This window comes from Ambystoma mexicanum, chromosome 12 (assembly GCF_040938575.1).
Source record: "Ambystoma mexicanum isolate Mex_15411 chromosome 12, UKY_AmexF1_1, whole genome shotgun sequence".
NCBI lineage: Eukaryota > Metazoa > Chordata > Amphibia > Caudata > Ambystomatidae > Ambystoma > Ambystoma mexicanum.
In genome coordinates this window covers 918,060,594-918,086,293 of record NC_090936.1, presented here as the reverse complement: position 1 = coordinate 918,086,293, position 25,700 = coordinate 918,060,594, and the positions used below count along the sequence as shown (strand labels likewise).

Below are 25,700 nucleotides of genomic sequence, written 5' to 3'. Positions count from 1 at the left end.
TACATGGTACAAGGAAGAAATCATTGGTCACATGAGAGTAGCCATTGCTTGACATTGGTCTTAAAAGAATGGAAGGAGCATAATGCTCTGACGGTGTTAGGAGGGGAGTTCAAGAGGTGTGCTGCCATGACTGGGAAACTAGCGCCACCTGTCTTTTTAAGTTTGAAGCTGGGGATTCTCAAACTGTTGGATTGTGCCATTGTGATGGGTCGCTCTGAGGTGTGTCTGGTGAATCCGGCCATCAGATATATGGGAGCCTTGTTAGATAGACATTTGTATGTGATGTTAAGTGCTTTGAGCTTAATTCTGTCATTTATGGAGAGCAAGTTGATGAGGCGTCTTTCGTGTGAGATGTGCTGCGATCTTGGAATACCTAAGGCAGATCTCAAGGCATTATTTTAGAGTCTTTGGAGTTTTTTAGTGTTTGTTTGTGCCCAAGTAAAGTGTAAAGTGCGTTACAGTAATCCAACTTGGATAAAACTAATGCATGTGCCATGGTAGTACAGTTCTCTGGAGCAAGGTAAGATTTGCATGCGTAGATCAATTTGCAGGTGTAGCTGGTTGCAGATGCAGTAGCATTTACTTGTTTGTTGAGATTAAGTGCTGAGTCCAAGTAGACACCTAGTGTTTTCACTTCATTTGCTGCCTTGATTTTGATTCCATCAATAGTGATGGAGCTATATTGAGAGGAGCGTTTGTTTAGCCTTTTGGAGGACCCAATGATTAAAAGCTTTTTTTCATCATTGAGGCATAAACCATGAGTGGCCATCCATGCTTGTATAATTAGATACATTTTGTTGATCAATTCCATGTCTTTATCATAGGGCCTCATTACGACCCTGGCGGTAAGGGGTTAACGCCAGCGTTAGCTGCGCCGACCCCTTACCGCCAATTACGAGGTCCCTTAGCGCCATGGCGCTTTTAACACCTGCTTTTAGCAGGTGTTAAAATCCATGGCGCTAAGGGACCATGGAGTTAATTACGCCACCGTAATTTACGGTGGCGTAATTAACGCCTTCCCCACTCCCATTATGCCCTATGGGGCAAAAATGGGAATGGGGAAGGGTAAATGGGGATTGGGGACTTACCGCCCCGCCAAGGTCGGAATGGGGCGGTAAGTCCGCCAACCACCATGGCGTAAACGTAGTTTACGCCATGGTGGTAAAGTCACGGCCCAGGCGGTAACTTACCGCCTGGGTCGTAATGAGGCCCATAGTCTCCTTAAATGGGGATGCAGATCTCGGTGTCATCAGCATAGTTGGTCTGAGATTTTCTTTGTTTTACTTATAAGGTTAATTACACCCCTTCAGACAAAAAAACCCAAATGTATATATATAAAAGAAGCAGTCCTGACTGAGTGACTCTTCAACGGCCAGCTCAAACCGTTTAACCTCGGAACGTGAAATTTCGAAGGTGGATTTTTTCATGACATAGGCACCCACTAAGGAATGATTTCTGTAAATTCCATCCCTAATGGGGTGAAATGGGGGGTGAATTGTTGACTGACTCATCAACGCCTGGCTCAAACCGTTTAATTTAGGAACGTGCAATTTGGAAGATACATTGGGCTTCATTACGAGTTTGGAGGTAGCCATGACGCTTTTAGCAGCATAGCTACCCCCAAACCGGGTACTGGGCCCAGGTCCCGAAAAAAGGGAATTACCGGGCCAAGCTGACTTTGGCTGGCCCGGTAATTCCCATTCTCGGGACCGGGACCCGGTACATCCACATTTCCATTTGAGCCCCCATAGGGCTCAATGGGAATGGAGAGGATGCCAACAACGGGCCCGTTAATGACGGGCCCGTTGTTAGCATCCTAGTCTGCTTGCGGGTGTTGCTAAGGGTGTCTGGTCTGACTAGACGTCCTTAGCGGCACCTGCGAGCAGACCTCGTAAAGTGGAGGACCGGAAGGAACAGTGCTGGTCCCTTACCGGCACCATTCATTCCACGGCTGCCAGGGTCGTAATGACCCCCATTGTTTTCATGACGTAGGCACCCACTAAGGAAGGAAATTTGGAAATGTCCTCCCTAAGGGGATCAAAGGGGGGTGAAAAGGGGTGGTGAATTATTTTATGAGGATACCTATATCTCAAAAACTGGAGATGTTACAAACGTGAACATTGGTATGTAGATTCTCCTTCAAAAATAGACAACCCTTGTTTTACCATTTTCTGAAAATCCAGTCAAGGGAGGTGGAAAAGAGGGGGGGGTTATTTTTTTTATGGATACCCACATCTCACAAACCGAAGATTTTAGAAAAGTAAGAATTTGCATTTTAAATCATTATGAAGTATTTTTCTGGACTGCTTCTTAAAATTGGTAACCGAGAGTAACCTGTATTTGAGAGCAAAATTGTCATCCCTTGCGACCTAGGCACAGTCATCATTTCCTAGCAGACCTTACATCCGTACTGTATCCTAACATAAAAAGTCTAATGGCAAAATCTACAGATTGGTTATATTAGCGTGCCATTTTAACGGCAAAGAACAGCATAGCTGCCGTAATCAATAAAATACATGTTCATTTTTTCGGGCCACTCCAAGTGGAGTACAAATCTGCAAACTCAGTGGTTCAAAGTGATGACACAGTCCAACAACCCCGTTGAGTTCTTGAACACTTTAAATCGTCCTGGTCTTCCTGAACACAAACTTCTTCTCAAAGTGAGAGCACCTGTAATGTTACTGCAGATCCTCAACCCACCTAACCTCTGTAATGGCACCAGATCGCGAGTGAAAGCTCTCCACAGAAATGTGATTGAGGCTACGGTGCTAACCGGTTCTTGTCAGTTGGGTACCTGTGTTCATTCCATTAATACCACTTGTACCTTAAGAATAACCATTTGAATTCAAAAGTCTTAAATTCCCCTGTAAGGTTTGTTTCGCCATGACCATCAACAAATCTCAGGGGCAGACTTCAACGGTAGCAGGGATTGAGCTAAGGGGAGACTGCTTCTCTCATGGGCAGTTTTAGGTGGTCTGTTTCTGAGTGAGCTCACCTAACTCTCTGCTAATCCTAACACCTGAAGAGAGAACCACTAGTGTACTAAATCCCGAAATCCATGCAAGTGAAGCCACGGGCAACAATTACTTTATTTATAAAACTGCATACTGTTGGCATAGCTGACATTTGCCCTCATTCCGAGTTTGGAGGTAGTCATGGCGCTATTTGCGCCATGACTACCTCCCATACCGGGTCCGGGTCCGACCTGTTTCAATGGGGACTTACCAGTCCATTCCGACCCTGGAGGGACCGGTAAGTCCCCATTGATAAATCCATTCCCCTTTCCCATTGACCCCCAATAGGGCTCAATGGGAATGGGGAAGTAGCTAATAACGGTACCACAATTACGGTACCGTTATTAACTCTCTGGTCCCTTAGCGGGTCCCGCTATGGGCGCTTTGGAATAGGGGGCAAAGGGATTACTGGCACCAATGTCCTTAACGGTGCCCGCTATCCCTTTGTGCCCACCTCGGAATGAGGCCCATTGTCTTTTGCATCATTTTCTTATACTTTGATTCTTCAATTGTAATATTAGTAAAAGTTACTCCTTGTAAATGCATGCCCTTATTCAATTGGAGAACTACCCTGGCACCATTGTTTATAATCTACTAACACCATATGGTTAGCACATGACAACCCATGTCACATGAGCATCTCCCAATTTGGGCAGGTTTTTATTAACAACCAAAAGTGCTTCTGATAGAGTTACCAAATGAAGATTGAATATCAGAGGGGCTATCAAATAACCTTGATTCAGGCCCTGTTCTAATTTGTCTTCAGAATGCCCCTTTACTGTCCAATGTAGTGCTAACTGTGGGTAATATGATACTATATAAACATGTTAAGTAAGCCACCATCGATTCCCCAAGTCCCACGTTTTCTCCACAACAGTCGAAAGCAGCTTGGTAGTCCAAGAAAAAACAAGCAATGGACATTTCCTTTTGTCATGGACTTGACATTCCCGTATGCAAGCCAGTCTGGAAAGGAGAAAGATGTTTTTGTTCCTCTCCCAAACATTTAACTCATGGAGTAATAGCAATGCAAATACGCTGCTTGAAGAGTCATTCATCACCAACAAGCTTTAATAAGAAGGGTTGTGTTTATCTCCTTTTTGTGTTTGCCTGTATTGATGGTGATTCTTTCCATGACATTTGTTGCATATTTTTTTCAAGTGTAAATAATACCCATACTTAAGATTTAGGGTGTTTTCTAACACTGCATTGATTAATTTATCAGGTTCCAGTGATAAAGGATAGCGTGAGAATAATGAGAGATTAAATATCTCACAATGTTGTTGCCTATAGACCGTGTCAATATATACACCCCATGCTTCTTCATTCGAAGTACTGTCTTGCAAATGATCCTAAAGTTGTTTAGCAGATTCCAAAATATTTTTGTATCATTAGTGGACAGTATCTGGAAGATTTCTTGCAATTGTACAGTATCAATAGTTCGTGTATGTTTTTAAAACAGTTGTCATATTGCATTTTAGCCTTCCTAAAATAAGTCCATCTCTCCGGCCAATCAAGCACGTTATTGATTTTCAACAATTGTATGGTTTTCCAAAGTAAGGGTTTTTTGTGCAATCAGTGCTTCATAATAATATAATTTGTTATTACCAACACACATACTATACTGTGCAAGATAGGGAGCAGATTCAATTGTGAGTTCCCAAACTATTTGATTATAATCGCTGGGAAAGAGTATTCCCATTTATATATCTGGGCATATATATGATTGGTATTAGCTCTTATATGATGATCAAACCATTGTATACTAGTTTCCCTTTTTTGGGTTATTTGTTTTCTCTTCCTAATTCTAGGTTAAGCATTAGTACAAGATATGCATGATCACTTCTTCCATTATTAGTTACTTCCAAACATTCCACTAGTCCAAACTACTTTTTTCAAAGAAAATGTAGTCCAAAGTTGAATGTTTAATACTCATACTGCAGGTACGCCTACCCAGTATACCACTCTTGACCCTTCCATGAAGCATGATCAAGTCCCATGAGGACATCATCTCTAACCAGATGTATTACAACTGATTTATTACCTCCAGTTGTGTAGATTGTAATTGGATCACACTATTACAATTCAATTACAATACAAAATTTTAGAGAAAGTGACAGTCTTTCAAAAGTCGATTGTTATAACACCAACTACTAGACTGGAGATGTCTATAATTTCAGTGGCCTATGATACCTCAGAGTCGAATCAGCATGTCAATGGATAAGATGTCTATTCAGAAATTTAGGCAGATATTTGTTGTGAAATGACTTAATTTTTTGGTCTTAGAATCAATCTGTTTGTATTACCACTGAAACATAGACATTTCCAATTGGACACAGCAATTAACTTAGCAATTGGCTATACAATTCACACAAAACACCATTCCAGTAACTGGACAATACATCTGATCAGTGTCCTCCTCCTGCGATCACTTGCCATGCATGGATGCATTGTCACAGCTTCATTGCCAACCTACTCTGAAGACATTGGATAATAAAATCATATGCACGACATTGCAAACATAATAATTTAATCTTGTACTCTTCCATACCTTTGAGATAGGTGTTTAATTTCTCATAGATATGTTGCCAGAGTAAACAAATTGGCATACGTCAAGCACCTTAAAAGGGGATAAGCTTTCTTTTTCTTGGAGGATCTGAGGTACAGGCCAGTGGGATGAACAATTGAGCAAGAGCAAATACCATAAGGTTTATACTTGAAAAGGTCTGAGAGATTAGAGGTATTTCCAGAAAAACATATGTGAGATGTTTGCAGATAGGTTGGTGCTCAATGCATCTTGAGTGCTAATCTGCGCTTTTGCCACATTTCTCAGGAATTGATTGACTTCTCAATGTTAACAGTAAGTCCAATGTTTTGATGGAGTTATACTGTTGCTTAGGCTTGTACAAATATTACTACTTGCTCAGAAACATAGAAAGCAATTTGCCCCAACAAATGATTATCCTGTTTACTGTGTTGAGTACTTTAATAAAAGATCACTGGACTGATTATGGACTCATAGGAAGGTCAATGATTTTCCATTGTTCCCCTTCTACTAGCAGGTGAGATCATACATTAGAAGAGGGATATTTTCCATCTGAATTTGTCTGTAGAAGACACAACATTTGAGATGGCGGGTGTTTTCTGATGGCCTTAACTCTTTGTTTTTCTTTAATAGAAAGATGTTGCGTAAGAACCCTTCTCTCTGAAGAGGAATCTGAAGTATTGCTCTATTCTGTACCAGACTCCTCACCTCTTGGGTAACCAGAAGGTGTTCTAAACGGAACAATGGATTTTTCTGATGGACAGATGCTTTAGCTGGAGAATCACATAGTTCTTTATAGAAAGCCTGAAACATATGACGTACATAAGGATCTGCAGATATGATTCTAAACTTAGTGGAGACAAATTACAAACCTTACAAGAAGTAGGAATTAGTCAAATATTGCATCTTAATCAAACAGAGCATGGAGTGGTAATGACATATAATTGCCTTCCACTGCATGGTCTTCATTACTATGGGGAAAGGGACCGTAATAATGTATTGTCTTGTTCTGATTTCATCCGAATAAAAATTAGGAATGCTTGTGTTCATATAGAGCTTTTGCTGGAATTTTAGCCCCCAATCTTTAACAACAGTTAAAAAATCTTGTTTGCAAAAACTCTTCTTAGAGATGTTCCTTTCCATCAAAAGGTAAGAGTGTGCGTAATGAAAGGATTGTATACACATCATTCAATGAAATATCAAACCATAAATCTACCAGTTGAAAACATTAGTTAATTAATTCATTTTATTGGGTACTGTGATATTTGCATTATTATAACATAAATATTACATTGAGATGATGTCTGCATTATCATTTAATACAGGTATTATTTGAACCTTAATAATTAATCACTAGTATACAAAAGCTACTGTTTGCTTGCTAAAATGTGTATATCTAAATATCTAAAAAAATATACATACATTAATTAATTCTTCTAGTTTCAAAGAAAAATTAAACATCATATGTATTATTTTTTAGCCAAATTGAATGGCAATATTCCTACAGGAATCCCTTTTAAACAATCATTTGCTGTCAACTTGTCTATGTACAAATTAAACCTGATTCCTTTTGGAGTAATAAATACTGCCCTACTCTATTATTAATCACATGTTCATTTTATTTAATCATTAATCAAGGCTTTTGGAATATAAATATAATACTTACCTTATCTAGCAAGCGTTGTGACATGTTTGAACAAAATGTCCCATTATGTGTGACTGTGATTTCTTTTGAAGTCTGCATGGTTTTAAAACGTCGCCTAAGAATTCAGCAATGTGGCTTTGCTTCATCATACTATGTTATGCCATGTTGTGCATAGGTATTATTTAAAGTCCACCACTGGGCTGCTCAATCAACATGGGCATGCATCAATAATGAAAAAACATAAACAGATCTTGCTTACAAAAACGTTTGTCAAAGATGGTGTGTAATCCAATTTCAGAAGCTGTAAAGTACAATTAAACCAGCTGTTCCAATACCCCAAAGTAGCAGGTGTAAAGTCTATGACAGCATACGTATTGTTTATTATTCAATGAAAAGGATGTACAGTCAGTAGAAAGAAGCCACATGAAAAATATATTTGAACAAGTCAAAAAGTAATTTTGTTGAACATTCCAAATCAGTAATTGGAATTATGTTAATATTCATACATACAATCACCTGAGTTGAGTATAGCACAAATTGTGAACACACATTTTTTAAAATTGAAACACAGAAAGGTGTTTTATTAGAAATGGTACATTATCTGAATGGTTTTGAGGGAATTATTGCTCTTCAGCAGTAAACACATCTTCATAATATAGCATATTGGCTGTAGTTTAACAAACTCACAGAAGAGAGCCATGCCACTGGGCCCCACATGACCAGATGATTCAACTGTAATCTCTGCATAATTCTGTGTATTATTTAAGTCAAGGCACAGGAAGTAGAGTTACTCAGAAATAAGCACATTCGTAGCTTTTGGAAAATTAGATATCTGGAATATTGGGAATGAAAGTAGCAACAACCTAAGATGATGCTGAAGACCACACAAGCAACTTATCTGAAATAAATAGAAATAGGACTGCATACAATGAAGAAAATTGTATAATCAATGATTTTTAACATTAGCGTCACAGATAATATAGCCTGTGGGGGCTTGAACTTCTGATTTTACTGGACATTTGGAATTGCTATTGTAGTAGCTCATTTTGTAATTGTTTTATTATATCCTGGTATTTTCTTTATTAATAAAGTATAACAATGTTGTTTGCTGTATTGGTATGCCTGCCAATGATTTCTATTGATTCTACTGACATGCCCAGTGTTCCAGCTCTCCACTAACTTGGATGCATAGTTGGCAGTAATTGTACTTTGTTTTTTTCATTGAAATAATAGAGAGAACTCTATGGTCAATGTGGTCAACTCTGGTCATGACGGGCTCTTTTCTGTGAATTTGTAAAACAACTGAAAATATGCTCTAATTTGTAGATGCTCTTGAGGATGATGACTAATGACCCCAACACATAACAAAAGCACTCACCATGTGCCATAATTCTTCATATGAAGGTTACAGTTGTGTACATATTTTAATTTCCAAAGAATAGCTTTCTGTGTTTGAAATGTTAAATACTTTATTTTCACAATTTGTATAAAGACTTTCAGCTTTAGGAAACTAAGGTCATTGGAAATTGTTCATTTGCATATTAATATCACAATATTCATTATTTGGATTTTCCACAAAATTGCCTTGTGGACTTTGTAATGATTTAAATATATTTATATTGAATCAAATTTTTATCACTCAAGCCAGTTGTCTTTCTTAAAGTGTTTTGTAGACTATTTCATATTAAGATACATATTCCTATATCCTTCATCTCCCTTTTCCTTTTTTATGGCACTTCCATACACCTGTATCTGTGGCTAGTGCTGTGAGAGTAACACACTTGGTGTATGATATGGTTAGAAACGTATCAGTGCTTTCAAAAAATGTCATAACTGGCAACATTCCAAGTGGACACGAAAATGCACCCTGAACTAGATTTACAAAGCACCCACCCCCCTTTGAAGTCTGATTAAACATAGTTTGAGCTATGCGCCCTATGTTTCCTAACTGCAACTGATGAATCTACCTACAAGGGGAAACATTCTCAAGCAGTTTGTTGGGATCTTTATATCGTCAGGTACACTAAAAATGAAATCTCTGATCTGCTGGAAGATAATGAAAGAGTAGGTCTCATTTGGATAAATGGCCCTTGTTCCTAAAGCCCAGCACAACATGTGACCCACATTCTGTGCCATCTATACCTGTGGCAAATATTCCATTTGAATCCCAAGATGCAGTGAGTTGCCATAATTGAATCCCACAGTGAACATCAGCTATATTACTAAGGTGGTTCTAATTCCTGAAGTATACATTTTCAGGGTTCCCTTGCCTTTGGGATTTTTGAAGTTAAACAAAGATACAACTTGTTAATGACACACTTCACACCCAGAGTCTTACTGCGAATAGAAACACCCACCCAGATGCCTGATATTTTCTTCAAGGGTAAAGCTATGTGTAAACAATCTTAACTGAAAGATTGTAGACAATATGTTCTCAACTGGATCAAATGAGTTGCTGCTTGTTCCAACTCATCCACTGCTGAATGATCAGAATATAACTGTTCAGGAAACCATGTTATCAATGACCAACATTCCGTGCCCAGAGAATCTAATCCCCACCTGTGTCTAAATGCACATTTAGCCATGGAACTGAATTAGTGAGAGGAGCAACTGCAAGTAAACCCTATATATCACTTGGGATAATGGGGTATTATGCTAGTAGGTCCTAGAGTGCTTTATGGTCAACAGTGCTCACGACCATCAGAACAAACATTGTACAATATATCTTCTTGTCACTTGAATTGCAAAATCCTCCCAGGGTGACTACCCAGACAAATTTGAGGTTATCAATGGGAGTTGATGAATGCATCACTTGATGATCACCCCAGAAAAATGACCCTAGGGTTTTCGGTAACTCAGTAAAAATGTTTCATTAGCTGTTACCCTTTTTCCTTTCTAAAAACATTGCCCAAAAGAGTTGTTTGTTACTTAGATAGAAATATATACCAAATAGACATTGAAGATGTTCACCAGGGATGCATTGAACATTTTGATTGATTTATTGAACATATATTACTGAAGGCCTATTGTGTGTCAATGCATCCTCTTTTTAAATATGCTTTTATATTAAAAATGGCACCACATATGTCTGGTCTTTGTTATTGTTTTACTTCATCTATATATATATATATATATATATATATATTCTTATCTATATATCTAGTTACCTGTCAACTTTTCTGTTTTGACAACAAAATAACAAAGTCCCCTTGAACATGTGGTATGCAATATGTTGGCTTACTTAATGATGTATTTACTAGTTGTATTAAGGCGGCATCCATTGATCTAACACCTGCTATTCCACAATTGTACCCAAAAATTCTGGGATAAAAAACATGCTGTATTAAGATTATTATTCTGTTTTATTAAATAACAAATCAGCACCAAAAGTGGTCCCCTATCTTTATGCTGGGGAAGTCGCCAACAATGTTATAAAATCACAGGCAGCCTATCTACATAAAAAATGTAACCCTCCTGTTTTTTGTCAATATTTTTAAAAACCTGCAAATATCCATTCCTATTAATCAACTCTATATATAAATATTTCTAGACATTGATAGGAAAGGTATTTTCAATTTTTCTGATTGTCAGTTTGCACATCATTTCTTTTTTTGTCAATATTTTTAAAAACCTGCAAATATCCATTCCTATTAATCAACTCTATATATAAATATTTCTAGACATTGATAGGAAAGGTATTTTCAATTTTTCTGATTGTCAGTTTGCACATCATTTCTTTTTCTAATTAACCACAGACAATGTAATACATTTTATTATCTCCATGGTCAATGACAATGGTTGGCACCAGAAAAAAAAGTAAAATTAACATTTAGCTGGAGTTTCTCTTATGCCATTGAACATTATTTGCTGCCGGGAAAATCAACACCATATGCATTACATTCTGTATCAGCTTTCATTCACATGATGATCAAGTACAGGCATAGGTTTCTGCTGTTTTCTAGTGTTATAATGCATGTTAAGCACACAGTGGGATGCGATGTACTTGTAATCTATGGGTTGGGTTTGGAAACAGTGGTTTCACTTTTAGAGCGTACTACCTATCTGTCCCTTTCAAAGTGATAGGAACATGAAATAGTATGTTATGAAGAGAAATACACTAACAACCCACTCCTGCTTGGCAATTAGAGCCCAATTAATGCAGCGTAGTAATTTTTTCAGGGTAATGGGCAAAACAAGATTTCAACAGTCATTTAAACGAGAATTGTTTTCTTGGAATGGAAGTGGGAAAATTAAATTCCTTCTCTTCCCTCTAGAATGGTCGGGATGTACAAGGATTTCTCTTCTTATCTAACTATGGCTTTCTCAGGTCAAAAGTTTAATACACCTCTGTACACTTTAAAAATTGCAGTTTTAAAATACAATTATGAACACACAGAACTTTCTCAACTTCTGTTTGAAAACATTTCACAATTAATGCTGAAAATGCTATGACATTCTGTTTAAAATCAATTCCCAATGTTTCTCCTCCCAGACCACCCCATTCAGTGGCTTAGATGGTAAAGGACTCCCCAAAAGGATCTTACATTGGTTTTCATACTCACATCTGGAGTTGTCTTTTAAATGGACAGAACCAGCACAGCATCACATAGCTCCAGGCACTTTGCCCAGTCATCAAAGCCTCCCGTAGTCTATTTAGAATTTTCTCCTAGTGAATGAGGTCCTATTTAAGCAATGCTTTGCTACAGTTTTCCATCGGACACACTCATTATAGGGAGTCCTCCTATCATCTCATGGTAATATTCCACTTCAGTCCTGACCTTTTTGGGCACAGGTTCCCCATCTACAACCTTCCTGGAATCCCAGAGTTACCCCTACTTCCTGTAGGTTTAGGCTTGTATGGAGGATACATTTTCTCAAGCAGCGCCATTTGACATATCATTTTTGATTGGTTGAGTCTTCCCAATGGTTCCTCTCAGAAGTTAAGACTCCCAGTGAAAACACCCCTTATTGAATAGATCCAACATATGTAGCCATGTGACAAGGAGATATTCTGTTGAGATGTGGACCTACATCCATTTAGTTCTGTAACTTTTGTTCTGAACTTCTTATGGGCATGTACATTTTTGGGATCAGACAGCAACTTCGCTACTCTAGACATGTAACATGCTCCAGTGGCATGTAGGATGGCAAAGAGATTAAATATTTGTACATTTATCAATAATTTATACATATTAATATATTGTGTTTAGGCTTATACTGTCAGTCAAGCTTCCCCGAACATGGGGAGTCAGTCAAGCTTCCAAAATGGGTTTTATATTAATTTGCTCTTTTAAATGGCCATGACGTTTCAATTCTGTTTATTTTGTTCATGTTGGCCCATTTAAGTTAAGCATTAAAGTGAGGCTGGGTTTTTCCCAAGACATCCATTAAACTTGCACAGATGGTATTTCATGACTGAGCCAGAGTTCAGAGATGTTGAAGCTGGGTGTATCTCAAACCGTTTTGAAACATTGTTCTGTGAAAAGCAGACCTTGTGCATGTGATCAACTTTAATTCATAAAGTGAACAGGAGACAGTAGAAATGTATATCTCAGAGCATATTTACTTCTTGTTATTCAATTGTTTTCAAGGTGAACATGTATCTCTGTTGGTGGATCCCAGCCTAATGTATTTATCAGACGATGAATAAAAGGCCTGGCTTGAGCAGATGGCCTTAAGAGGTTTGCATTCTAACAACAGGCCTAAACTCAGTTTGCCCTGTAAGAGACTTGCCTGTAACAAGCCTGGGCAAGATTGTATTTCTTTGCATTTGATCACCTCTAATATAAGTGAATCTAGTGTGTACTGTTATCTAGTATTCTAAAGTAGCATCATATTTTCCTGGAACATTTAAGAGGGCACAGTTTTTAATTTACGGATTTCAAGTTTCTATAAGATAGTATTCTAGCACACAAGTTCTACGTCATGTGTGCAATCTGCCTTTGCAGTTGAACATTATTTAAACTGGTCATTTACCTGACACATGTTCTGACGGATATGTCCATTACAGAAATAAAATGCAATGCACATAGACTTTGTTTTAGCAAATATATATTCCGTTCATATTAAATAGGTATGCTACACAGGGTTTGCACCGTTTGCATAACAGGATTGGGAAAAGCACATTATACGATGATACAGTAAAGTACAACATACTTGTTTTAGAAAATGTGCATTCCATTTAAATGCAATAGACATGACAGGTGGGAATGCAGTTTTTCTTTGTTAATAGGCCTTTCAATTTTGGTTGCATCCTTTAGCACTACAACAGGAGAAATATTTGTGGTAGCAGTTTCTAGTTGTGGTCTATGAAACACCTTTTCAAAGGAGGCCAAACTATATGAACTACATGATTTTGAAGATTTTCTGTAGTTACGTAGCTGGCTTGGATTCCTTTTGTTTGTTACAAAAAGGTTGGGCACATTTAAAAAAAAGATAAATCAGCACACCTTGTTAATTCAATCAATGCATTCATACATTAAATATACTAAAAGGTATATGATCGGTGCATTCTTTTTCTCAACAATTCTCTGTTAAATAATACAATGTAATTAGTCCAAGCATACCCTACATGAGACCATGGATTAAAAGAAATCAGAAAACATTAATTAAATCCATTGTTTTAATCATAAAAATCACAACGGTGCTACCATGTTTTTTGCATTGGAATGCATTTCTACAATCATCAATGTGAACACATTCAAAGAGTAAATGGCATTTCATCACTTGCATAGTTACAGTACATTTTGATTAAAAATAGCTACATCCAGAATCTGACAATTATCTGGATTCTGTTTAAGAACTAGAAGGCTGAGTGTCACCAGTTAATTTCTTCTTAAAACAATGTATTTGCAAGACATACATTCTTGTGTTGGTGGCTTATTTAAAAAGCATATCCTTCAGTATTCAATGGGAAAACAGAGAGGATATGTTACAAACATTTGCTTGCTTGAAACCTCTCTCCAATACTGATGTACCTTGCATTGTATTGATTTTTGATGCTTACTCCCCCGACACCTCTCAGTGATCATATATTAATCTGAAATAGAATCCCTAATGAGGCACAGGTCATGCTCCTCTTTAGGATAAGGAGGACAGTCTGCTACATTCATCAGACTTAATAATGAATGTTTGTGCTATAGCTCATATTATTTACATTTCTTCATTCTGGAAATTACCTACAGATGACTGATTGATAATGTTTCTAAATATTATCTCGGAGGGTTATAGGAGAACATTATCCAGATTTTACTTATTCCTTATGGGGGCTCAATGTAGGCCACTCACATTAACAGAAGAACAACCGTCCAGGTATCCATTCGAGAGTGGGGAGTAGGATGGACAAGGTGACAGGGTAACAGATTAACATTTTAACAATGACTAAAGAAATATCAAAACAGTATATATTGTTTTCTTCATATAAGGTAGGTAAATGCTTATGTGCATCTCATGGTAAGGTAACAGGTAGAAAGTACCTATGCCATAAATGGATACATTCAATAGTTGTTGTTAAGGTTAACCATAAGCAACACAGTGGTTGTGGGAAAGGAACAGGGTGGTTGTAGGACTTATCAGAGATTCATAAAGTCAACGTTCATTGAAGGGTGCTCTACGGAGAAAATGGACCACTCTCAGCTGATTCACAATGCAAAGCTACCAGAGGATACAATTTTGAAGCCAGTTTATAACTGATTGGATGGTTGATAGATGATCCTGATGCTAGGTCCATTAACACTGAAGAAATATGTGAGGTGCACAGTCAGAGTTTCTTGTTACCATGGCGTTTACTGGTTCTGGGTACCTCACAGTCCGGTTTCTCTCTCTTGGTCTGTAATAACTAGCTGCAAGATCTACTGTATAGACTCCAGAGGACAGGCATCAATTTGTTTGAGACTTCATAATCACAAATCTTCAAAAGTGTCTGAGCTGTCAGCTATGCAGCATATGACTGCAGAGGTCCTGTTTACAAATCTCAGAGTTTCTTAGGTACTAGAGAGCAGCTTAATCTGTATCATTGAGTCAAAGATATAACACATTCCCATGGTAGTCAAGGAGGTAGAGGGTGGTCATAGCTGCATTGCTGGAAGGTTACAGAACAATTCCAGCATTGACCTGCCAGTTAAGGAGATTGCTCTTTTTAATGCATGCCCCTTAGGTGTGTATGTGCTGTCTTTGGCATGTTTAGTTGAGCTTTACATGCATCTATATTCTGTAGTCTCACATTCTCACTGACGTGGCTCAGGGAACCCAAAAGCAAAACTACCAAGTGCAGAGGGATCTACAAATGTGATTGGCTGTTCAAGTCAAGTGGATAGAGCATTGTTCCTGACCTCACCCTGGTAGGAAGATGCCTTCATTCTGCAGTCACAGGGAAGAGCTTCACTATTAAAATGGTCATGGAAGGTCTTGAAAGGTTGCAGGGATTTCTCATCTCTGATCTTGTCAGCCTCTTCTACTTGTCCCAAAGTGAAACTTCAATGTTCTATAAGTAACTGAAGCTGTCCAGTGACTTCTATAGGGAATTGATCTGAGAGTAAGGGACAGTATGTCAATGACAAGGTTGCAATTATTTACATATTTTGAAGCTACCCAATCAGTGGTGGTTGCATATTTAAACTTTATGGACTTCTTTCCAGACAAACTCGCCATGTGTGGTTGTAACCTTACATTCAGTCACCATTAACAATATGTTCTTATTTGGTCATGTCCACTGTATCCCTGGAGCCCCAGAGGCTGAAAGAACAATCACCACATATTGCAACATCGTTATCACATTCACTCCCTATAGGAACAATGGTGGGCATGATGGTGGGTTACAGCACAGTGGTACCCCATGAAACTGATGAAAAGATTGCCATCAAGTGCGGACCATCACAGTCATTGATGCAATGATACTCACGTAGGGAGAACAAGGTACATGGTTTGCCCTGACCCTAAAAATGACAGTAAACAAGGTAGAGAAAAGGTGAAAATCTTTGACTAACCAAGATAGAAATCGTGCTAGGACTACAGAAAATAATATCTAAAAATGCAAAAACCCACAATTTATTGCAACATAAGATACTTATTTACTGACAGAACAAAAATGGAGCGATCCGGAGATAGTACAAATTATAACATGGTACTAAATATGGCTGGATTCTGGAGTGGGTCAATTACTCTTGCTTTCAGTCTTGTGAAATTAGTTCAGAAAAAACTATGTATTGAATAAACCCAACAGGCTTTCAAAACACTCAAATTCTTTTCCAATTACTACTTTATTTGAAATAAATTATGGCATATCTCTGCTGCCCGGGCTTCACAATAGAGTATTTTTTGATTAAATAAAAGATCTTCATTTGTGCCATCAATCTTACCCATATGTTTCATAATGTCCACTCTCCTCATCAATGCATAATACGGCAGTTTAGCATAGGTACATTTTCGCTTGTGTACTAAGCCCACCAACCCTATCTCATCCGAATTCACATTTTTTTCTTATCTATTCATTCTGCCTTTATGTCTGTAATCTCCTCACACCCCCACTTCATGTGCTTGTTCTTTGTTGACATCACGTGAGGTACTCGCCTGTCAAATCTACAGTACTTTCACTAATTGGCTTGCTTCCTACCAGTAAGGAAGTCAGTTTAATTCGGTTTCAGGGTCATCAAAAAAGAACTTTGTTTACTCTCTGCCAGCTAACTGTGCATGTGTTTAAGCTTGTATGTACACTGTGTACCTGTTTTCTATGTTTTGTCTTATTGTCTCAGGTGGGCTTACTGCAATGCCCCATTAATTTATATATCTGCTACTGTATCATTTCCAAGACTATTTTACACTATCTTTACCTTGGAAATCAGTCATTGACTCGATGCTGTAAAATTTGAAAGAACACATGATTTAGCTCCCAACACATACACACATACACACACGCATACCCTCTGCAAAATGCTTCCCTGAAACCACTCCAACTCTAACTGTACTTTCTCCAAAACTGTCTTGCATGTTTCTGCTAAGTTCCAAAGTATTTGGCCAAATAACATAATTGCAATGTTACACGTACAGTTAGTCATTTTGGTTGGTGGCCTGAATATATCTGAAAATAATTAACGTCATTTATTTTTGAGTAACTGGAAAACAGAGTAACGCTGAGCCTGCATGACATATTTGACAGCTGTCAAAGGGCGTAGCATTACATTGTTCACAGGTGAAATATTCTACTGAAAGTGACAGAACTGTGGCACATGTGACTGCACTGCTTTGTACTGTATAACTGTTTCTTTTCTGGCTGAATTCAACTGATATCTGTGCATTCTTTTGTAAAAGGCTACGAAAAATCCAGAAGCTTAAACAACATAGCTGGCTTGGCAGGCAATACTCTGAGACTGTCTCCAGTTACATCACCTTACAGCTCACCATGTCCTCTCAGACGCTCTCGATCTCCCATCCCATCTATCTTGTAACCCAGACTGTGTCCATCGGCTAAAACGAATTAAAACACAATTACCTCCACCAAATCATGGAACCAATTAAATGTAGCATTAACCTTAGGCTCAAGTAATACTATATACAGTATATAAATATATATATATATAATGCATGATATAAATGTAAATACTGATACATTCCATTTTGTTAGCAGACATTATATTGTTTTTTTTTAAATATGATCTACTGTAATATAACGTTTTTCCATGTATCTACCAAATGCCCTGCTTGAGTCTGGCAATAAAAGGACACGTAGTGGACACAACTGGCCAGTATGTTGAACAATCATGTACATTTTCAGGGAGATAGATTTAAAATAATGTGCTTCCACTTGATAATCACATCTGTGGACCTTCATTTCTTGTGGCTTTCCAATCCATTCTGAAGATGTTTGGGGCATTGTCTTTATTCCTCGCTATGTAACCGTTCATTTGCATGAGCCTGTCTTCACATCATCTGAAAGGAGTGTTGCAGATCACTGGGACTACAGTTGGCTCTGCGCTATGCCCTTGCATTGTAGCATCTGGATAACATGAACGTTAATGACCAATTGTTCTCTATGAAGGATTGCTTTTCTTTCTCCCCTTTTCTCTCCTCTTGTTTCATATTTTAATGGTTTGATTTCTTGATTTACTTCTGTATTAGGATGCTGTATTTCAGTTCTGAATGTCTCCGGTTGTTTGCACACAGATAACTGCAAAGAGGTTGTCATAACTGGTTACACGCAAGCAGAAGTCAGATCTCTTTCTTAATGGCTTGGGGAATTCACAAAACTTGAGACAAAAGGTAAATGCCACCCAGACTTGCATATTTAAAGTTGCAAGTGCTGCTGGGTACTGTAGTCATATATCAACACCAGCTGTTTTGGACATTTTCAGTGGCCTAGGGCTAATCACAGCTTTGATGATCCATGCTTTTTGTATAAACATCAATGACTAATAGCTCATGAAATGATTTTAATTTTACCAGCCTTAACCATATTACTATTTAGCATTCCATTTATAAAAAGCTGCCCTTTTGAGGTACATGTCTCCTATGCAAGTTTTGTTTGACTAGTAATGGTAGACATTGTTAATCCTCATTTGTCCTGACGTATATAGTGAACATCAGCATGCTGTCATCATTTCATGTGCTATATTTTCTTTTTTGGCACTTTTCACTTTTAATTATGTACTTCAATCATATATTTTCTTCATCAAATCTATTTAACATGCCCTTTGTGACGTGTTTGTGATATAGTGGCGTGAGTACATGTTTCCCAGTCATACTCTAATGTTGCAATAGCTAACTCATTCATTAATGCGAGGTGATCACAAATTCGTATTTACTGATTTCCGCCAATATTAAATTCTTTTGCATAAACTACAGATTGAAATACAGTGTACTCATTCTGTTTACCACCATTAATTGCACACCTTCCCTAAAATATATATCCCGAAAATGCTCTAGCTTGTTGCCTTTTTAAAAAGTGCACACTGTTATATGATTCAGTGATAGTCTTCAGGATGCAATTTGACCAAATAAGTTTACAATTGATTGGATGTGCAATAGGAACAAAATAAATATGAATGTTCATCACCTAAGCATAATTTAGCAATTAAAAGCAATTTCAATCGTCACAGTGCACCTTAAATTGTTTATTTGAGTGTAGGATTAATGCATCTTTCTTGCAGAGTAATACATATCCAACCAGACACATAATTTGGGAAATTGACAAATGACAGAAAAAGAAAGAAATGCACATGTATACTTTATCTCATTATATCTAAGGCAATTCTAACATCCTTGTATCGTCGAAAAGTTATTTCCGAGTTAATACAGTGCAAGCAATTAATAAGACCACTTTATTGGCAAATCGCAACAGACCTTCATTTATTTGCACGAAAGACATCTTGTAGTGTTTGGCTGCACATATGAACTTGATTTTAAGTTGTATTTAACAGAAGTATGTTTCTATACTCAAAAGTAGCCCACTTTAAAGTTCTAAATTGCAAAAGCAATCACATAGACTTGACTTATGCCTGAGAGCTATGCTGTGTAAGTACACCCCTCACTCAATATGCTCTTTACTACATCTAAACTAAATATATATTTAGACATATATATTTACGAGTCTTGCATGCCATGTTCTTTTACAGTAATGTACTAACAAAAATGTATTTCTGATATTTAGACATGTACATTGATACATTTTTTATTAACATCTCCATTAGTGAAATCGAACTATAAAAGGCTCTTAGCAATGGACCTAATTTAACATTTGGTGCTGCTATTATTGACTACAGTGTTACGCAGAATATACAGAATATATCATGGATTTATGACTGCTGAAAAAAGGACAATGGAATTTAGCCATACAAAGGACTGAATGAACTGGAAATTGACTGCTGACAGTGAATGGGTCCAGATGTTGAAACATATCATGCCCCGAAGAGTCCGCAGGGGCATGATGTAAAGCTGAAGCTGCTATGAAACCTATAGACTAAAAGGATGCTGCATGGCCCCTGGTGAGTGGCCTACCCTTGTGGATGGGTCACTTGTAAATAAATGTGTGCATTGAACATCAGCGTTTGACATCTCTGCCGAGTGAAGCTGACTTTACAAGCCTTCATTGCCAAATGTCTGCATAAAAGTCCCACCTATCTCCGTTTGCATCAAGAGTCACAGAAAGGCCATCTCATCATGTATCATGACTGTGTCTATGAAGTATTACGTACACCCATCCCGAGAGTCTGTGTATCAGCCATGCATTTGAATTCATGAAAATTGGATGTGAACATTGTGTTACACATGATTGCTTTATTGATTTACTGGCATCATTTATTCAAAGGATGTTCCGTGTTTAATTGAGAATGAGACCACCTTTACTTGGAATTAACTGTGACAAGAGCAATGCAACTGCAAAGAAATGCCACACAATTCGATCACATGCAACAATATCTTTTCATGGTCTCTCCAAACTATCAAAATTCGTTCAAAGCAAACTCCTGTCTTTAAATGTATTTCATTGTTTACTGTATGGCAGGAGGCACATCCAGCATAATAAATATACAATGTGTATTACAATTATAACCTAAAAAATGTATATTTTGCACAAAAAAGATGACATACCTTTTGATCAAAGGAAATGTGAATGCTGTGGTAAATAAATCTAGTCTATTACATGTCTATATCTATATTGCATTGTAGCTCATGCATTGGGATAATCTTGTTGTTTCCATCTTGTTAAGTGGGCTTTCCTTCAGGATATGTTTGTCACTTTGGTAACATGAATGTAGGGACATACCGTATCCCAGTGGTAAAACATTGTATTGTGGCCCTGTTGTGACTGTGTCAAGGTGCATGCACATTTCTGGTCGAAATCAACAAACATGTAAACAGCTGCAGAGGTGAATAAAAGGCAAATGAACATGAGAGGAAACTGTCACACACCTGAAACATGGCTCATGTATTTTTTTCGTATGTTCTTATCGAATTGTTGCTTTTAAGAGGTCATCGGGTATTACATGAATAGAGTGTGGGGCTCAGCAGTGGCCAGAGCATCTCATTCCTGTTCACGCCTACCTCTAGAAAAGGTCTTGCACTTCTCCAATCGTCCTAGTGTCAACCTCGCTTCATAAAATCCACCATTGCACAACAGGCACAACTCCTAGTAGCTCACAATGCCAGACAGAGACCATTCTAAGACCTGGTGGAAATGATCAAACGTGTAATCAGTTGCAGAGGTGGAAGAAAGAACAGGAGAAGGATCGGTGACATAGCTGAAACATGTCTATACATTCACTAACTTGTTTGCCATCTCTGGAGGAATGGCTGCCATATTCTAACAAAAAAGGATTTTGTGACTGCCACAATATAATTTACAACTTCAAATGTTCTAAAAGGTCTTCTCAAATGTTCCTCTGTCTGTCCCTAGATTATAACATGTAGTTCAATGTGATGTTGTTTTGTTACAGAAAACAAGCTTCCTTTAAAGTTCTGAGCATACACAAAGCACTTTCATGAATGTGTGAGCACGTATATATCGGAATGTGGCGTGCAATCGGTTGTTGAAAGTTGACATTTGACATTTCAAGACAGTGTGACCCTACAGTTCCTACAGTTAGAATGACTCAAAATGGATTGCAAATTCACTTCTAGTGCTGAGTCATGATAACACAATAAACATATTTCTTCACAGTGTATACCTTTGTGGAAGATGAAGCTGCAATGTTTTGTGTAGCTTCCCACATATAATAAAGATGTACGAGGCTCATGTGGCCAGCCAAACATTACATTAAGCTCATGAACCAATAATAACACGCTTGCTTTAAAAGAGCAGTCTTTGGACATGGTTAAAAGGTACAAAATCAGTCCATGAACATTTCATAAATGAGGTGAACGATGCAATGACTTGGAAACATTATTTTGCAAAGGTGGATTATACATATACAATTGATAGCAACATTATCATTGCCAAGAGAGTTTCAGGGCCACAGACTATTCTCTAAGTGATTTTCAACATTGTGAAAATCACATTGGAAAAGACTTTGTAAATCAGGCCCATAGATGAGCATATTTTAGGGAGAGTCAGGATTCACATTATGTCAATCGTAGATGTTGCCCTGAAAAAGTGAAACATTTTAAAAAGTAGCCTTCAGACATAAGGGAAGAACTATTATCGCATTACTTCATATCATGGGCCTGATTTACAAAACATTGTTCAATTGGTTTACACCTCTATGCACGCTTTTGTAAATCAGGCTTTATGTGTTTATGTGTTCTGCATTACATATTTGTAGCACAAAATATTTAAACACTGGTAGAATTGAAAACCTTTTTGAAAGTGAATAAGGTTATAAGGATACCAATTCCATAGTGTACATATACTCTCTGCACTTTACTGCCCATGAAGAACTGGACAGAATAATACAACACACATTTGTGTTATAGTTACATTACCATTATACCTGTTTTCATTTTTTCTTACCCGCATGATTATTAATGTATATGGTAGAAAACATTTTTCCTGTTGAATAAAATGGGCAAATACAAGGTCAGAACATATCTCTTATAATCCTTAGTTAATGTGCATTTGAATTCACAGTTACCAAGGATCACAAGAACTATGCCATCAAATGCATAAGAGAAATGTAAAACAAAGGTATTGAGAAACTAAGAGGATTCAAACAATTTCACTTCAAAATATTGTTTAAAATTGGATATTAACAGATTTTTGAGTAAGAAATAAATTGATTATTTTGGTAAAGTTTCATTAGTTTTATTACTATGATGTTTCAATGGTTAGTCATATGAGGATCAGGATTAAAACGTTTATTGAAATTAAAGGGTGCCTTCACAAGTGAGGTAAACGTGAATTGCTTATACAACCATATGATCTATCTCATCCTGTATTCCCAGCCTACCAGAATAATAAAGACTATTTCAAAAAGTTTAAAGACGTTTACATGTGTTACTACATATCTTAAACAGATTTCACAATAACACCCATTTTGCAGTTGGTGTGTTTATGAGTAAATGATCTAAGGACCTGCATACAAGTGTTACTCTATCACAAATAATGCCCCTTCTCAATAGATAGCCCACTGTTGGGAGGTATTGGTTCTGGCAAAATGGGTATAATGAAGACAATGTCAGATATTGCCCAACATGGGTCTTGATCAATAGAGGTCAATAAGCAAATCTTCCTGTTTGATCATAGGGGACTAAGCATGGCTATTAAGCTTGACATTCAAACAATGAAAAAGTACTCAGATAAAAAGGCTATTCCACTTTCCAATAAATATGTTTCTGATAATTGTTAATTGCTGTCTAGCTCTAAGATTGTGAATGCATGATGGAGGCATATATAAACCAAATACACATTTCACAGTGGCAGTGGCATAGCAAGGAGGATTGTCTGGGGAACCACCATTTAGATCTATAGTATATATATATATATATGTATATATATATATACATATATATATATATTGGTCATTGGTTAAGCAAAGTTAAACTTTAAGACGAGAAAACGAGAAGAGGTTTATCAACACATGTTGCCAAGAATAAAAGCAAACATCAAACAATGAATACACAAAGTTTAAATTTCATAATTAATAAACAATCAATAGTAAAATCACCATTATAATCACTTAGATACATTTAAAATAAACCACATTAATATCATACACTTAAAACACTATAAATAAAACTTTTCAACTGTTCAATACAACCTAAAAACTTCCATGAGGATACTTATTCAGGGAAGTTTCAAGCCACTCATTTAAAACCTGCACTTTCCTCAAAAAACCTTCTCAAGCCTAATAGCTTTTAAGAAGGTAACTACTGCAATTACTGTAGAGGATGTGTGGCCTGACAGACAAGAGGACCAAAGCACATCAATGTCTCCAGACACCAGCGGGGGTAGGGATGTATTCAGATGCTTCAATCATAACTCGTATAATGCAGGACAGACTATAAATACATGCTTCAAAGTTTCATACATAGTCTCATTCACACAATATGGACAGCCTGTCTGATCCCAATCCATGTAACCCATTCTGGTGAATATGTGTTTAGCCTGAAACAGATTCCAGCGAAATCTCAGAAATACACAACAAGCCCAATTGGCAGGATATATTTCCACGGACAGGGCTAACGTTCCTCATTTCTTATGATCACAACTCAAGTGAGATAGGCGTGAATATTCATGCATTCTTTCCATAGCTGCAACCCAATCTTGTTCAAATAGACATTTCTTGACCTGCTGGGGATTTTCACATAATTCGATCACTGAGCTATTCACTTTCCTTAGTGTGGAACAGAAACAGTCATATATATATCAGTCACCATTATGCTACTCCTCCCCTCAAGGATGTTTTTTCGATCTCTAAACAGAGATCCCCCACAGGGATAAGGATTTTCCTCAGTAATGACAAGAATTCCACTGTACACCTGCTTGCAGGGAAGTAATACCAAGTTCATAACAAATGACGTCAATGGGAAATGCATTGGGTACCCTCAACCCCCAATGCCAGACCCAGGCTTTGAGACTGGGCAAGCGGTCCCACAATGCCCATACCACTTAGGGTTTTGGGGACTGGTTTCCCATCGTAGTATTTCAAAACTGGTTTCAGAGTATACTTGCCATAACGACTATCAGCCCTCACCAATGTATTTACTAATGGGACAGTATGATTGTAATTGTAACTGTAAATGTAATTGTTTATTTGTAAATCGCTTATACAAAAATGAAGTGCTTCAAAGCGCTTCAAGGTGGGAAGGGAACAAGGGGATATAGTCATCATTCTTAGGCCTTGAATATTTTGAATGATGTAAACAACAATAGCTAGAATACTCAGCCAGAGGCATTTCTACTTATATAAGTGCCTGAGAAAAGAGTGGGGAGAGAGGGGGGGAGATGGAAAAGGACATACAAAAACAAAAAGGTTGTTCATCGGTGCACCGACGGATGAGTATTTCAGGCACAACCAAGCTAGGGAGTGGGGACAAAGGAGGACAGGACAGACAAACCTGCTGAGCCTAGTACATTCAAAGTTGTGCAAGTGCTCAGACAGGAAGTGCAAGGGAGGGGGACCAGTGCACCCAGTCCAGCAGGAGCCAGGGTTAAGTGCGGAGTGATTGCCACTCTCATGGAACGTATTCCAAGTGCAGTAGTGCTGGCAGAGTGCTGAGGCCAGAGGCAAGTGCAGGACTGGCTGGGTAGCCTGGGACCTGTGAGACTCTGGAGGTGCACCAGGCAACCATTCAGCAAACTGAGCAAGTTGGGGAAGAGAACGAAGGAGGGAAGCAGGAGATAAGAGAAAGGAGGTTAGCAAGGGAGAGGGAGCAAGAAAGAGGAAGAGAAGAGGAAGTTCTTGAGGAGTTTCGGAATTTAAGGAGGTCAAGCTCAAGATGGAGAGAGGCAGGTAGGCTGTTCCAGAGGGAGGCACCTGCAGTGGATAAGGATCTACCCCCAAATCTCTGTTTGGAAAAATGGTTCACCCACAGATAGTTGGAGGAGGCCGAGCGGAGGGCTCTGGAAGGAGAG

General features: G+C 37.8%; 1 protein-coding gene across 7 annotated transcripts in view; it reads left to right on the top strand.

Moving 5' to 3' along the window:
- Positions 1-21,106, top strand: part of KCNC2 (potassium voltage-gated channel subfamily C member 2) — a 1,087,529-nt gene extending 1,066,423 nt beyond the window's left edge. For 2 of the 7 annotated variants that reach the window (XM_069629391.1, XM_069629392.1), the window contains exon 5: positions 17,507-21,106. In XM_069629391.1, coding sequence (XP_069485492.1) covers positions 17,507-17,643 — 137 coding nt within the window. In that variant the 3' untranslated portion in view covers positions 17,644-21,106. The remainder of the gene's footprint in view (positions 1-17,506) is intronic. The other 5 variants (XM_069629396.1, XM_069629394.1, XM_069629397.1 and 2 more) reach the window with 5 other exon arrangements.
- Positions 21,107-25,700: the final 4,594 nt, after the last annotated feature.